At 39.1% G+C, this 13,666-nt stretch overlaps 2 protein-coding genes across 2 annotated transcripts; both read right to left on the bottom strand.

Annotated features, from left to right (window-relative positions):
* Positions 1 to 1,780: 1,780 nt before the first annotated feature.
* Positions 1,781 to 5,219, bottom strand: LOC103957827 (heat shock 70 kDa protein, mitochondrial). Its single transcript, XM_009370046.3, has 6 exons — positions 5,031 to 5,219; positions 4,423 to 4,487; positions 4,252 to 4,330; positions 3,583 to 4,149; positions 2,881 to 3,501; positions 1,781 to 2,614 (listed from the first exon to the last, which is right to left on the bottom strand). Exons 1-6 carry the CDS (start codon positions 5,103 to 5,105, stop codon positions 1,988 to 1,990), a joined length of 2,034 nt encoding a protein of 677 aa, XP_009368321.2. The 5' UTR covers positions 5,106 to 5,219; the 3' UTR covers positions 1,781 to 1,987.
* Positions 5,220 to 7,188: 1,969 nt separating this feature from the next.
* Positions 7,189 to 11,262, bottom strand: LOC103957826. The gene is made up of 7 exons (XM_048581047.1): positions 10,953 to 11,262; positions 10,808 to 10,858; positions 9,746 to 10,683; positions 8,970 to 9,049; positions 7,997 to 8,261; positions 7,600 to 7,885; positions 7,189 to 7,449 (listed from the first exon to the last, which is right to left on the bottom strand). Exons 3-6 carry the CDS (start codon positions 10,500 to 10,502, stop codon positions 7,620 to 7,622), a joined length of 1,368 nt encoding a protein of 455 aa, XP_048437004.1. The 5' UTR covers positions 10,503 to 10,683; positions 10,808 to 10,858; positions 10,953 to 11,262; the 3' UTR covers positions 7,189 to 7,449; positions 7,600 to 7,619.
* Positions 11,263 to 13,666: the final 2,404 nt, after the last annotated feature.

Here is a 13,666-nt window from a genome sequence, read left to right as displayed (position 1 = left end):
ACCCTTGGAAAAAGAGGATGAATCAAAATATAGCTGCTACACCAAAATTGGGCGCAAAGAACCAACTAGACTGACGCTTTAGTAGCTATAGTTTCACTAGCTCTAAACAACCATGCAACACCCGGTCTCCAAGAATGGCTATATAGGTAAGGTAATCAATGCTATGATCGCTTTGAGTTTTACCATTCGAGGTGGCCCAACCCAGCATTCATTCGCAAATCCTGTGCTCAACCTTAGAAGCTAATTGGCATGTAAGCAGTGCTGTTTGTCGTACCGTTGACTTTATCTATTACTTGATTTATCTATTTTTAATTATTTGATTTATCTATCATTATGAAAAAATAAAAAACACGTCAAAACAAGGGTTTTCTTCAGGGTAATGTAGTCATTGTACACCATTTCTTTGTTGCATATGTTTCAAATTGTACTAACATGAAAAATGGTCCAGTAGCTAGCACATCCTGCTAATCATTTTGCTTCAATTTTGTCTCTTCATGAATTGCTGATTAAACTTACCCTGAAGATATTTTATCTCAAGTGAGTCTAGGCAAGTTAGGCAGGCGTCCAAGCAAATTTAGGCGCCCTTTATTATTTCTTAAACGTCTAGAAATTAATTATGGCGGTATAATGCTGGTGGGTGACACCATTAACACATCTAAAAAATCAAGTTAGGATTGTCAGTGTGAACGAAAACCAATGTCCTTTAAAATACGAGCTATTATTGACAAAAAACACATCCTATGCAAATGACCATTTACCATAGTGCAAAAAACAATAAGCCGATACACTTTGGTGTGAGATTGATCTATCATAATTCTGACTTTCTGGATCTTGCTCTTTAATCTATCCGACAATACACTAAAACTTGGCAAAATAGAGAAAACTAGAAACACACAAGATTTATATTTGTTCGGCAGAACTTTAGAAACCGTCCAATTGTGATTTCCCTAGGAAGAGAAATCATAGATCCTTTAATTAATAATAGAGTAACAATACTTTTGCAAATCCTAAAACTAATCCCTCTCTTTCTGGCAACTGTCTCTCTCTTTCCGGCGGCTATCATTGGTTTTTCTCACTTGTGTTGTTTCTGGCTTTCCAACTACTATCCTATTCTCTGATTAAGTATAGGATGCGATTTACATGCCTATTTTCCGATTAAGTTTTTTATTCTAATTGGAACAGGAAAGTACGAATTCCCAATCTAATTGTAAGGAAATTTTGGCTCTTTCCAAGTTTCATTTAGGAGAAGAATTAGTGCACCTTTAATTTCCCTAAAACAATCAATCCTATACAAAATAAGAAACTAACTTTGACGAGCCAAAATCCTAACATGATATGCACCAGCGCTCTTCTCCTAACTACTAATTGTCCAACCCACTGGCGTTATCGCATCCCTAACTCCCTCCCCTGACAACCAATTACAAAGTGCGTGAATGATCCCAACCAACTCCCCTAACAACTAATTGTTCAACCCACTAACGCTATCCTTTATTACAATCACAATCATCCTATCCACGGTCATAAAAATAAGGATAGCACGACAGACTCATTTGAATATTTTATGACAATTTCCTTTGAAGCAAGCAAAAGCGATTTTGATCCTCAAGATTTTTTTCACTAGGGCATCTGCACTGAAGCAAAACACAATGCACATTTAAACAGATTGAGCGAGCAATCTGAACCTATTTCTTTATTCAAAAAATGATGAACAGTATTTTCCCCCAAAAAAATGAAGAACAGTAATAAGCCTGGTCAAAACCAGGCATAACTAACCACCGCAGAAGAAAAATCCTCTCAATTAATAATGTACTTGCTGGAAAAGACAGGAAGTAGGCAAAATAGATTATGGCTATCCTAATACATTTTAAAACTCCCAACACTTAGATACAAAAGCCGACATAAATGAGGTTTTACGAGCACAGAAAAATTCAGGGGTGAATCAGAAATCACTTGTAAGTAAAAAGCTGAGTTACCAGCTTCAGCCACCTCACTTCTTCACTTCTTCGTAATCTGCTTCGGGAGCTTGGTCTCCTCCACCCTGTGATCCACCGGAAGATGAGTCGCCACCAGAACCCTTTGACATGTGTTCCCCAATCTTAGAAACAGCTTTGTTTGCAGCATCAAGCTTGGCCTTGATTTCGTCAGCATTGTCCTCTCCCATTGCCTTCCTCAAATCTGCTACCGCATCCTCAATTTCTTTGGCAACTTCACTTGGAACCTTGTCACGATACTCGTTCAAGCTCTTCTCAATACTGTAGATCGTTGTATCTGCACTATTTCTGAGGTCAATCAATGCTTTCCTCTCCTGATCTCTCTGAGCATGCAGCTCTGCTTCCCTGACCATCTTTTCTATCTCCTCGTCAGTAAGACCTCCAGATGAGCGGATAGTAATCTGCTGCTCTTTGTTGGTGGCCTTGTCCTTGGCAGAAACAGTGACAATACCATTGGCATCAATATCAAAGGTCACTTCGATTTGAGGCAGGCCCCTTGGTGCTGGAGGAATGCCTACAAGTTCAAACTCTCCCAACATCTTGTTGTCAGAAGCCATCTCACGCTCTCCTTGTAGCACCTTGATACCCACTTGGGTTTGGTTGTCAGCTGCAGTCGAAAACACCTGCAATAATAAAAATCAAAATTAGGAACACAAGATCCACAACAAAAGGAAAGAGTCTGATACTTTGGCAAAATGTTTAGTCAGATCAAACTCTAAGGCTAACAGAGGCAAGGTTACGATCAAGTCATATTAATTCCAATTAGAAAAGATGCAATTAACTCTAGCTAGAAGATAAAAACAAACAAAATGCTTCCCTCAAAAATTGCCCTTTGACACAACACACCTTGTCAATGTAATCTGAGATATGTTTGGCTTTAATGACTGACCTGACTCTTCTTGGTTGGAATTGTCGTGTTGCGACTAATCAGCCTGGTGAAGATTCCACCCAATGTTTCAATACCTAGTGACAGAGGAGTAACATCCAAAAGAAGCAACTCCTTCACATCCCCACGAAGGATACCACCTTGGATGGCAGCTCCCATAGCAACAGCCTCATCAGGATTCACTCCTTTGCTTGGGCTCTTTCCAAATATTTCTGTAACGACCTCTTGCACTTTGGGAACACGTGTCATCCCTCCAACAAGAAGAACCTCATCCACGTCCTTAATGGATGTATTAGCATCCTTCAAACAGTTCTTACACGGGGACTTTGTCCTCTCAATCAAGTGATTCACCAGACTTTCAAATTTGGATCTAGTTAATGTGATGTTCAGATGTTTAGCACCTGAAGAATCAGCTGTGATGAAGGGAAGGTTTATCTCGGTTTGAGATGTTGATGAAAGTTCAATCTTAGCCTTCTCAGCTGCCTCCCTAAGCCTCTGCAAGGCGAGCCTATCCTTTGCCAAATCAATACCCTCCGTCCTCTTGAATTCACTCACCAAGAAGTCCAACAAAGCATTGTCAAAGTCCTCTCCTCCCAAGAATGTGTCGCCGTTTGTTGCTTTCACCTAGATAAGAAAAAGTTGTTGACAATATTGTCCAAAATGAAGAAATATTAAAAGACATAGCTTACTAGGAAAGTAGCAAACCTCAAAAACGCCATTGGATATCTCGAGAATGGATACATCAAACGTTCCACCACCAAGATCAAACACTGCTATTAGCCCTTCCTTGTTGTTCATACCATAGGAAAGTGCAGCAGCTGTTGGCTCATTGATGATTCTCTGAACATCTAGACCTGCAATTCTGCCAGCATCCTTGGTTGCTTGTCTCTGTGCATCATTGAAATAAGCTGGAACTGTAATCACAGCTTTTGAGACACTCTTTCCAAGGTAAGCCTCCGCCGTCTCTTTCATCTTTGTTAGAACAAAGGCTCCAATTTGGCTTGGGGAGTACTGCTGTCCGTTGACTTCAACCCAAGCATCTCCATTTGGAGCCTTTACTATCTTGTATGGAACCATCTTCATTTCTTTTTGCGTTTGGGGATCATCAAAGCGTCTACCAATCAGACGCTTGGTTCCAAAAACAGTGTTTGTGGGGTTGGTAACAGCTTGACGCTTTGCTGGAGTACCAACCAATAGTTCTCCTTTCTGGTTGAAAGCAACTACTGATGGTGTGGTTCGAGCTCCTTCAGAATTCTCGATCACTTTGGGGTTCTATAACAATTTCACACTTAATGAGACATAAACCACATGCGCATAAAGCTTAAACGATAATTTGAGTCAGAACATGAACAAGAACTTCTAAACGGCCCTTACCTTTCCTTCCATCACTGCCACACATGAGTTGGTTGTACCCAAGTCAATGCCAATAACATCATTTCCAGCAGGTTTGGAACTATTCATATTACAGGATACAATTAGAAACAAAATCCAAAATACAAAAAGAATGACATAGTATCGTAATGTACAAGGGAATGCCCAAAATACCTGAAAGGTCTTGCCAAGCTTGCCCATTTTTGAGCGAGATGCGACGGCTTAGACGCGCTGTTCAACTGCAAAAACATAAATCACGTAAATAATCACCACGATTCATATCGAGCTATTATACCAAGCCTCAATTCATCTATATTAATACCCAAGCTTCCTGCTCCAACCCATTTCATCAATTAGCTCCAATTAATCAGAACAAAAAGCAAACTGCAACAAGGGAATTGCAGTGATATATGAAAGATAAAAGAAAAATAAAAAAATAAAGCTCTATCAAACGATTGTAATCTGAATTGACATAAAAAACAACAATACGCCAGCGGCGTAAATAACAGATCAGGAAAAGGTATCTATCATTACCCAATCGAACCGACAAAATAACACATCAGAAGCCCCAAAAAATTCAAATATTGAATTATAAATCTTTTACTTGTTCAATTCTATGGGATCACAACAAACAAATACTCCATAAAATCAAGAAATTCTACAACAAGCTGAAAATCTCATAACTTTCAGCCAAAAACAGATGAAACAGAGAAATGATCGCGTGGCGAGAGTGACAGGTTGGGAACTCAAAAACAAATCTCAGAAAAAGCAAAGAGACGTACGGATCGGTAGGCGCAGAGAGGAGCCGATGCGAAATCACGGCGTCGTAGCGAGCGGAGCAAGGCGGCGGTGGCCATGGCTGACTAGAGCAAAGTGAGAGAGAGAGAGACGAGGATGTCGAGAAAAGACGATAGAGGGTTTTGAGTTAGGGTTTAGGGTTTTTGTTGGGGAAAGGGTGTTGCTTTATGAGGCGGAAAAATGAGCGGAGGATGCGTATGGAAGGTTCTGGATCTATCTACTTACACGAAACGGCGCCGTCAGGGCTTTTGCCATTTGTGGTTTGTATTGGCGAGACGACGTCGGGTAAGCTGTTTGCTACGTGGCCAAGGGAGGAAGTCTGATCTGACCTTTCCTTTGATCAAGTGCCTGCCTACTTTAGTGGGAACGGGATGAAGAAGCTTTCTTGAGCTGCACGGTGCACCCCGAACTGTCCAACTAGACGTGTTTAGATTTAGTTCATTGAACTTGGTTAAAGCAGCGTGTTTTACTAATGGCTTCTAAGTTCGAATCTAATTAAATAAATTTTGTGTAATTTCTTTGAAAAATTAGAGTTCAATTATTAAATCAATCACATAAATCATGCAGATAAATATACAATTTAATACATGCACATGATAGGATCAACCAATATTAAATAAACACGATAAATGGAAACTTTGAAATACAGTTGAGACAAGAACTTGATTCCTTTCATTAAGACAATTTGTGTCCCATTACGATATTTATGCCTGTTTGCGTGAAGTCACTTAGTACTACGGTCTAGTAATATTCCTCTTCAGTTGTAAGTCAGAGATCTTAGGTTCGATTCTCGTTAAAGGCGAATTTGAACCTCATTATTGCTAGTCGTTATAATGCTAAACTCACCCTCTCCCCTTTAGTGTAGATAATATGTTTGTTAAAAAAAAAAAAAAATTGTCAATGAGAGGTCTTAGATTCGTTACGAGTTTGAACGGCATTATTATTAGGGAATCTTAATGAAACACTACTGGTATTGTTCACTTGTAGCGAAAATGACATTTTTACCTTGAAAAATCACTCATGATACTATTCACTTACACCTTTATTTTGTCATTTTTTATTAAAACTAAAGTTTTTTATGACTTTTCGTTAGTTTTTCTTTATTAAGTAATCCATTATGAGGCTAAATCAACATTTTCTTTTAATGTAGATAATATCGCTTGTTCAAAAAAAAAAAAATCCTTACCTTTCACAAGACGACATGTTCTTCTGATGGTAGCACTCTAAATCGTAAAGCTCTAGTGAATCATTTTTTTTTTCAAAGCAACGATAGTAGATTCATACATTGATTGAGAAAGAGACAATACAAGCTAAACATCTAGGGAGACAAAACATAATCCATAAGAACACCTAGAGCCATTAGTCAGAGCCTTCGTAAGAGAAAATCGAGAATGAGGTTCGTGGCTCTTCAAACCAAGACGTGAAGGAGAGACCAAAGAGAGCCTGGCTTGCTAGTTGATGAGCAACTTCATTTTTCATACCCCTCTCAAGTCTCAACTGCCAAAGCAGCCCCTTCACTAGTGGCCAAAGCTTCCATCTAAATTGGGGAAAAGACATTCTCAAAACCTGGAGATTTTGCTGCAACAAAATTGCCATCAGCATCTTGAATGGGGAAGTAGCGTTGCTTTGAGCTTTTTTGGATCCATGGACGCTCAAGAAATGAGAACTTCTATAGCTTGGAAAGGTATTCTCAGTTTCAGAAATCTTGTTCTTCAAGGTATGCATTGGATTGTGGGTAATGGTAATGGTCAATTACTATATATATAGTTTTCTTTTTCTTTTTTTTTTTTTTTTTTTTTTTTTTTTTAACAAAATACAAGTCCATAGTAAATTTTCATTTGCAAAACTTAGAGACAACTGTTATTATCACTCGGCAAAAGGTTATCATACACTCCAAACACGAAGAAAAAAAATGTAAAACATCTAAAATTTGTTGAAATTTCAGCAAGCATCATTCGAAATGAAACTGATAGCAGCTAGTTAAGTCACCAACATTCTCATCATTTGAAACTGCTAAATTCTCATTCTCATCTTTTGAAACTGCTGATTCTTTCTTTCATTTTTCCGTCGAAAAAGAGCAATTCGTAATCGAAATGAAACTGGTAAACAGCTTATTCCCCATGTCCCAAATCCTCACAACAGTTGAACGAATGTTTTGCTTATGATCATGAAGCTGTTAATCTTTTGAGTGGAAATTGTACAACACCATCTGCAGCAGTATTAAACATATGATACAAGAGACTGTACATTTACAAGCTGACCTCCAAGGTGAAAAAATGGAGGAACTGTAAATCAAGTAAAGAAACAAAACCATCCAAAGAACAGGCCGTCTCCAACGAGAAATCTCTAACTTTTCCTCTTGGTTGTCCAGATAACAGTAAGTGCACAGGCGAAATCTCCGATCTAGGGCAAAGTAAAATGATATTATTGCCCATGAACTTAGAAAGCAACACAAGATTACTAGAGCAGAATTAAGGCAATGATGACGATATGAATGTTAAAACGAAACAAGAAAGAATGCGAAACCAAGTATGAAGAAATAAAAGGACATACTGCAAATCTAGATGCTTTTCTCAAATGCGGAGGTAGCCCCTTCTTTCTTGAGCTTCAATTCCATGGGTTCTCTTTAGGTATGATTTCCTGTTGAGGGACCAGCTCCTCTTCATGGCTCTTCTCCTGTGCCAAGCAGCTATTCGGGTATACAAAACAGGAAAGCTGAAGCAGAGAAGTGCCAGAAGAAGCATAGCTACACAGAGTAACATGACATTACGGAAACCATTTTTCACCGTTGGGTCTTTTTGTTCCGTCCACGGAACTCCCCCCACATTCATGCCAAACACTGCAAGAGACACAAGGGTTTGTTGTCAAAAGCTTCTTGCTCACAATGGAACATATAAGAATGCCTCATAAAAACCTGCAAATGAAAATTTATGCTAACAAACAACTGTACCTCCAGTCACGATGGATAAAGGAAGGAATATTATAGATAGGAATGAGAGATAATACAGTTTCCTGTTTATCTGCTCAGCTTGCCAACTGTCTAGACCAGCCTGTATTGCCGTGACACGATTTGCTATAAAGCCTACATTCTCCTTTAGCCTCCTCAATCGTCCTATCAGCTCTTCAAGAGAGGTAATATCTTCACTCAAAAACCATTGCTTCGAGGAACATCTTTCTCTGACGCGAGGAAAAACTTGCTCCCCATGAGCAATCACCTGAGGTCATTAATATTAAATGCACAATCAAGAAGGTTTATCCCACATGGTCATTCCTAAAACGAAAATTTAAATCAGTTTGGAGCAACAATTTCTATCCCCCATTCACATTCTTCTGAACAATCAATGAGCATATACACTTGTCTACAAACTAGATGTTTAGGTGCTATTAGGCCCAGCCTCCAAAATGGCTGGTGGAAAAACAATCAAATATTTTAAACTCATGGAATTAGCTTAATTGAAAGAACGGAACAGCAATATACAATTAACCTCGCCCTAGTAAGCAATCCGCCAAAAGCAACCAAAATATTCCTCAGTGAATAGGGAAAAAACTTGAGCTACGCACATACATACTTTTAGAAAAAGGTAAAGCCAACAGACATAAAACAGGTGCTATTGCAGCTACAACTTCCAATTTGTCAGGTATACTACAAAGAATGGCATGGATCGGTAGGAAATACCATTCTGGCACAATATGATGTGGGGTGAGCATTGGATTAGAAGGTATATAATCGTCAGGATGCCCCAAAACAGTAGGAGCATAAAAATCCAAACAGAAGAAATTTTGCAGTGCGCTAGTTTCTTTGTTTGGGTTGTTTGCTATCATAAAGGTTGAGAAATAACCTCTCAAAATAAGCAGTAATGCTTTACTTGGTCCCTCTTTGTTCCATTCCACAAACTAAAGAAAACAATGGACTGATAAACTACCTGTAGGAGCCGCTGCAGATCTAGATGCATTTTAGGAAATCTCCTGTCATCCAGCATTTGTTTCTTTAAAGCAAGCCCACCTGTTACAAATCAGAACACGAATGCATATTATTCGATCAAAGAATGTTCTAAATATTTTAGTACTGAGCTAACTATGTACATTATTTGAAGGACATGCGTATGTACATTGTCCCAGATGCATATTATCAAAGTATACAACACTTTCTTTTGATATGTTAATTTACCAAATCTCTCGATTGAGGAAATGGTTAAGCAAGGAAAACAGAAAGAATATAAAATACATCACAAAACAAAGGATAGGATTGTTAGTCGGTGTATATGGAATTTCACCAATTCCTAATCTGCATTTATCTCTTTTAATCTTTCCGTAGTCGTTTTGTTACACATGAAGGCAAAGTCCTAATTACAAATGGGAGATAATACAATTACTCAAACATCAGCAGTTTAAAATGATGTCTAAGGAAAATATGTCTTCAAGAATTTCATGTCAGATAACTAAAAGAACAACAAAGTACGTCCCACCCGCTACTGAAGGTATACCAAATCAACTGAACTTAGAATTGCTTATGATAGAGAACAGCACTATTGATTAAAAACGCAAGGAATGAAATATGAAACTTGTAAGTTTTATAACATTTTCTGCACACTGGATGAGATATAAGAAATTGACTAGGAATTTGTTAGAAAAAACAACATATGCTGGGATGAACAATTAATAGACGGAAGGTAGCTTAAACGTAGTAGGTGAAACTCACCTTTATCCATCTGAAGCTCAACAGAATCCAACTCTATCTCAAGTTTAGTCACAACATCTTGGAGGTGGTCCACATGCGTGTCAACAATATGAACTACAAGATTTGAGACAGATTTTGGCACGGGATTATCGGCTTCCTCAGAGTGATTCATTGTCAATAAGAACTCAAGAACATGCTCCCCTATGACAATCCCGCTCTTTTCCCTCTGCTCACCTCTATGATACGAGGGACTCTCCACACTAGGAATCTCTGAGAGAAGAGATTGACCCACCGGTGAGAAACCCAATCTGGGAACACGGCCCAAAGACACAGTGATAACTGAATTCTTGGTAATTCTTGCGGCAATTCTAAATGTGAAATCACTGGAGGGAGGGCCAGGAGAGTTGACTCTGAAGACCAGAGCCCCATCAACATACCCACAAAATGGTCCATTGCTGACAAGAGAGAGAATATCCTGAAGTTTCAAAGGCGGGCAAAGAACACCAATGAGGTATTGTGCAGACTGAGAAAGCTTCTGATGTCCTTTTGGAAGTTCAGCATGGTACCAACAGAACTCATTGCCTCTACCTTCTGTAAGATCCCATTCCTTGTTGTAAAAATTTCCAAGACCGTCAAAGATATAAGCTTTCTTCCTCACCATCCCCCCAAAATGACTCTGGTAGGAATGGGGCTCCCGGAGAGGAGCCTCCGCAGAGAGCTCTCTGTTCATTTCCTCCGCCTCTCCGTTGGCGACGGCCTCCTCATCAGGTAGCTCCATAGTTGTATAGCTTTTATAATATAATCAATCTAATACTACCAATACACAGGTCTGCAATTATATCAAAGTCAAATATAAGAAGCAAAATCCTGAATCCACCTACCCACCAATCATATAAAACCTCTAACCAATCATTTTTCGGGTCCAACCAAAAGCTGCAGGCTGCATCCCAACTGCAAATCTGTACGTTGTCAATCAATACGTTTTGGTCCAAATATATTACAAACACCAAAGATGGTGGTAGTCAAATATATACAGGAAAGGAAAGGCTCTTTGGATCCAATGGAAACAGAAATCAATATTACTTATCAACTTGAACAGCCCATGTATTTCAAATCATTCCAAATCATCAGTTCCTGAAAATACACATGAAAACTATATTCAAATCATCCCCAACAATATAAACAAAAAACCCAGATCGAAAATTGGGGAAATGGATAATCTTTTTACCTCATTGGGAAGCTAGAAATCCAGCACTGCACCAAATGAGAGGCAGCAGAATCCATCAAAAAGCGGCGGAAGACAGAAAACCCAGAAAGTTTCAGAGCAGCCACACGCTATTGAACAATTCCAAACGAAGATTATGATGTATCAGCTGCATGTTTATGTACCCTTTTTGTTTTGGTCAAACTCGAGAGATGGTGGGATGGTTTGGGAGACAAAGCGGCGTTGAAAACAAGAAGGATGACACAACACACGTTCTGCACATAACGAATAGCTTTCTGGGAAAGTTCCGCCTCCAACAACTGAAAACTACCTTCAAAAGCGGCTTGAAACTTAAAAAGAAATAATGAAAAATAGTTTAAAATGTTTGAGTTTTAAAGATAAGGGTAAAATAAATGGTAAAGTGAATAGTATCCTGATTGATTTTTTTGAGTAAAAATGTGATTTTTCGTTAAGATGAATAGTACCGCGGCTTTTCGTTAAAACTTCATATATTAAACAAAACAAAAGAAGAAACAAGCCAATTTTGAAATACTGGTACAAATATTGTATTTTTGTTTTATTGTTTAGAGAATAAATTTCACTTGAAAGAGATTTTGCGTGTTCTTATAAATTACTTACTATTTCTTATATTGTCAATTGATCTTGCTGACTCAACTTTCTTTATTTTATCTATCATTTCAGCTATAATATATTGATTTTTCAAAAAAAAAAAATGATCAAATCACTTATTACTATTCTATTTATGTTGCTTAAGTAATATTTAATTATTCAGATAATTGATTACAATTCATTTGTTTGATTCAAGAGATAAACAAGGAAAGATGGATTTGTTGTTAGATTTGTGAGGTGAAAGAGTGAAAGGAGGGATTCACTAAATTACCGCCATTTTTATCTTGTTAATTAATTTCTCTTTATTTGGGTTGCCTTTTTTATCGATTGGCTGTGGACCACGTCCCCCAGTAGAGTGGCAGAGCCATAATTTTCATACGGGGCTATGATTCCGACAAAAAAAAAAAAATTATTGGATCATTTCATTAAGCATTTGGTGGACGTCTGTGTATTACTACTAACATTTGCTGAAACATATGTCGACAAATACTATAATCTGTAAAGGCTTGTCGAGGACAATTGCAGAAATTGTGGAGTAATGGTTAAGACTGCCTAGGGTTGGGCAAAGGCCAGGCCGGGCCAAAATTTGGAGGAACCTGGCCTTACCCATTTTAAAATGTAACAGGCCAGGCCGGGTAGAGGTATTTTGAGTTTAGGAACCGAACCTAACCCGGCCCGTTTCAAACAGACCGGTTCGGGAAGGGTCCACGGGTCCAACTACTCTTTTTTTTTTTTTTTTCTCGGTTTTGGGCATACTGCCACCCAGTGGCGGAGCCAGGATTTTGTAATGATGGGGTCATGATAAAATAAACTTTTCACAAGGAAGAAAACTTAATGAATTAACCTACTTATAAGTATAAATACATGTGTCACTTAATGTCACATCCCGGCCCGGGGCGCACCACTTCCCGAGCCCGCTCCACCACCGTAGTACGATATTGTCCGCTTTGGGCCCCGACCACACCCTCACGGTTTTGTTTCTGGGAACTCACACGAGAACTTCCCGATGGGTCACCCATCCTGGGAATGCTCTCGCGCTAGGTAAGGATGGGAATACACATATAAGGATCAGTCCCCTGGGCGATGTGGGATGTCACAATCCACCCCCCTTAGGGGCCCGACGTCCTCGTCAGCACACACGCGACCAGGGTTAGGCTCTGATACCAAATTGTCACATCCCGGCCCGGGGGGGACCATTCCCCGGGCCCGCTCCACCACCGTAGCACGATATTGTCCGCTTTGGGCCCCGACCACGCCCTCACGGTTTTGTTTCTGGGAACTCACACGAGAACTTCCCGATGGGTCACCCATCCTGGGAATGCTCTCGCGCGCTACTCGCTTAACTTCGGAGTTCCCATGGAACCCGAAGCCAGTGAGCTCCCAAAAGGCCTCGCGCTAGGTAAGGATGGGAATACACATATAAGGATCAGTCCCCTGGGCGATGTGGGATGTCACACTTAATACTACTGTTTAGTGCTATTCCTTTTCACTTGTAAATGAGAGTTCTTAGGTTCGAATCTCGTGAATGATGAGTTGACAACCAATTCATTCCCCCACCCTTTAGTATAAATATTTCATTGTATTAAAAAGATTACAAAATATATATAATCGATTGCCCTGAGACTTAGAAGAATGTCATAAGGCTCACATTATATGTCTTACGTTACAAATGCTCAATCATTAGATCAATTTAATCCATTGAAAAGAAAAATGATACTCCATCATTGATACTGGTATGATAATATAATCAAATTCAAAACTTAATAGAAGATAGTTGTTGAAACAATTAATGAGAGACGTAACTAAGTGAATTATGTAATGTTCTAATTAGCAAGCAAAAGATGAACATATGTAGTGCACAAACTGGTCAAACAAAGACCAGCCCACATGAATAGAAAGTAAAATTCGTATCTCCAGTCCAATGGATGAAGCCAAATTCCAAATGGATGGTATGCAAAATATCTAGCCCTACTCCACTTACAGCAGCAAATTTGGTCTTCTTTGAACAAATTATGTGGTCAAGACAACAAATTACAAGGAGGAGCACTGGGTTATTGGGGTCCTGAGCATACATTGCCCCCAGTGTAGCTTCGTTACTGCTACCACCA

The sequence above is a fragment of a genome, unplaced genomic scaffold, assembly GCF_019419815.1.
Source record: "Pyrus x bretschneideri cultivar Hongxiangsu unplaced genomic scaffold, Pyrus_bretschneideri_v1 Contig16, whole genome shotgun sequence".
Taxonomy (NCBI): Eukaryota; Viridiplantae; Streptophyta; class Magnoliopsida; order Rosales; family Rosaceae; genus Pyrus; species Pyrus x bretschneideri.
This window is presented reverse-complemented; position numbering and strand designations above follow the sequence as displayed.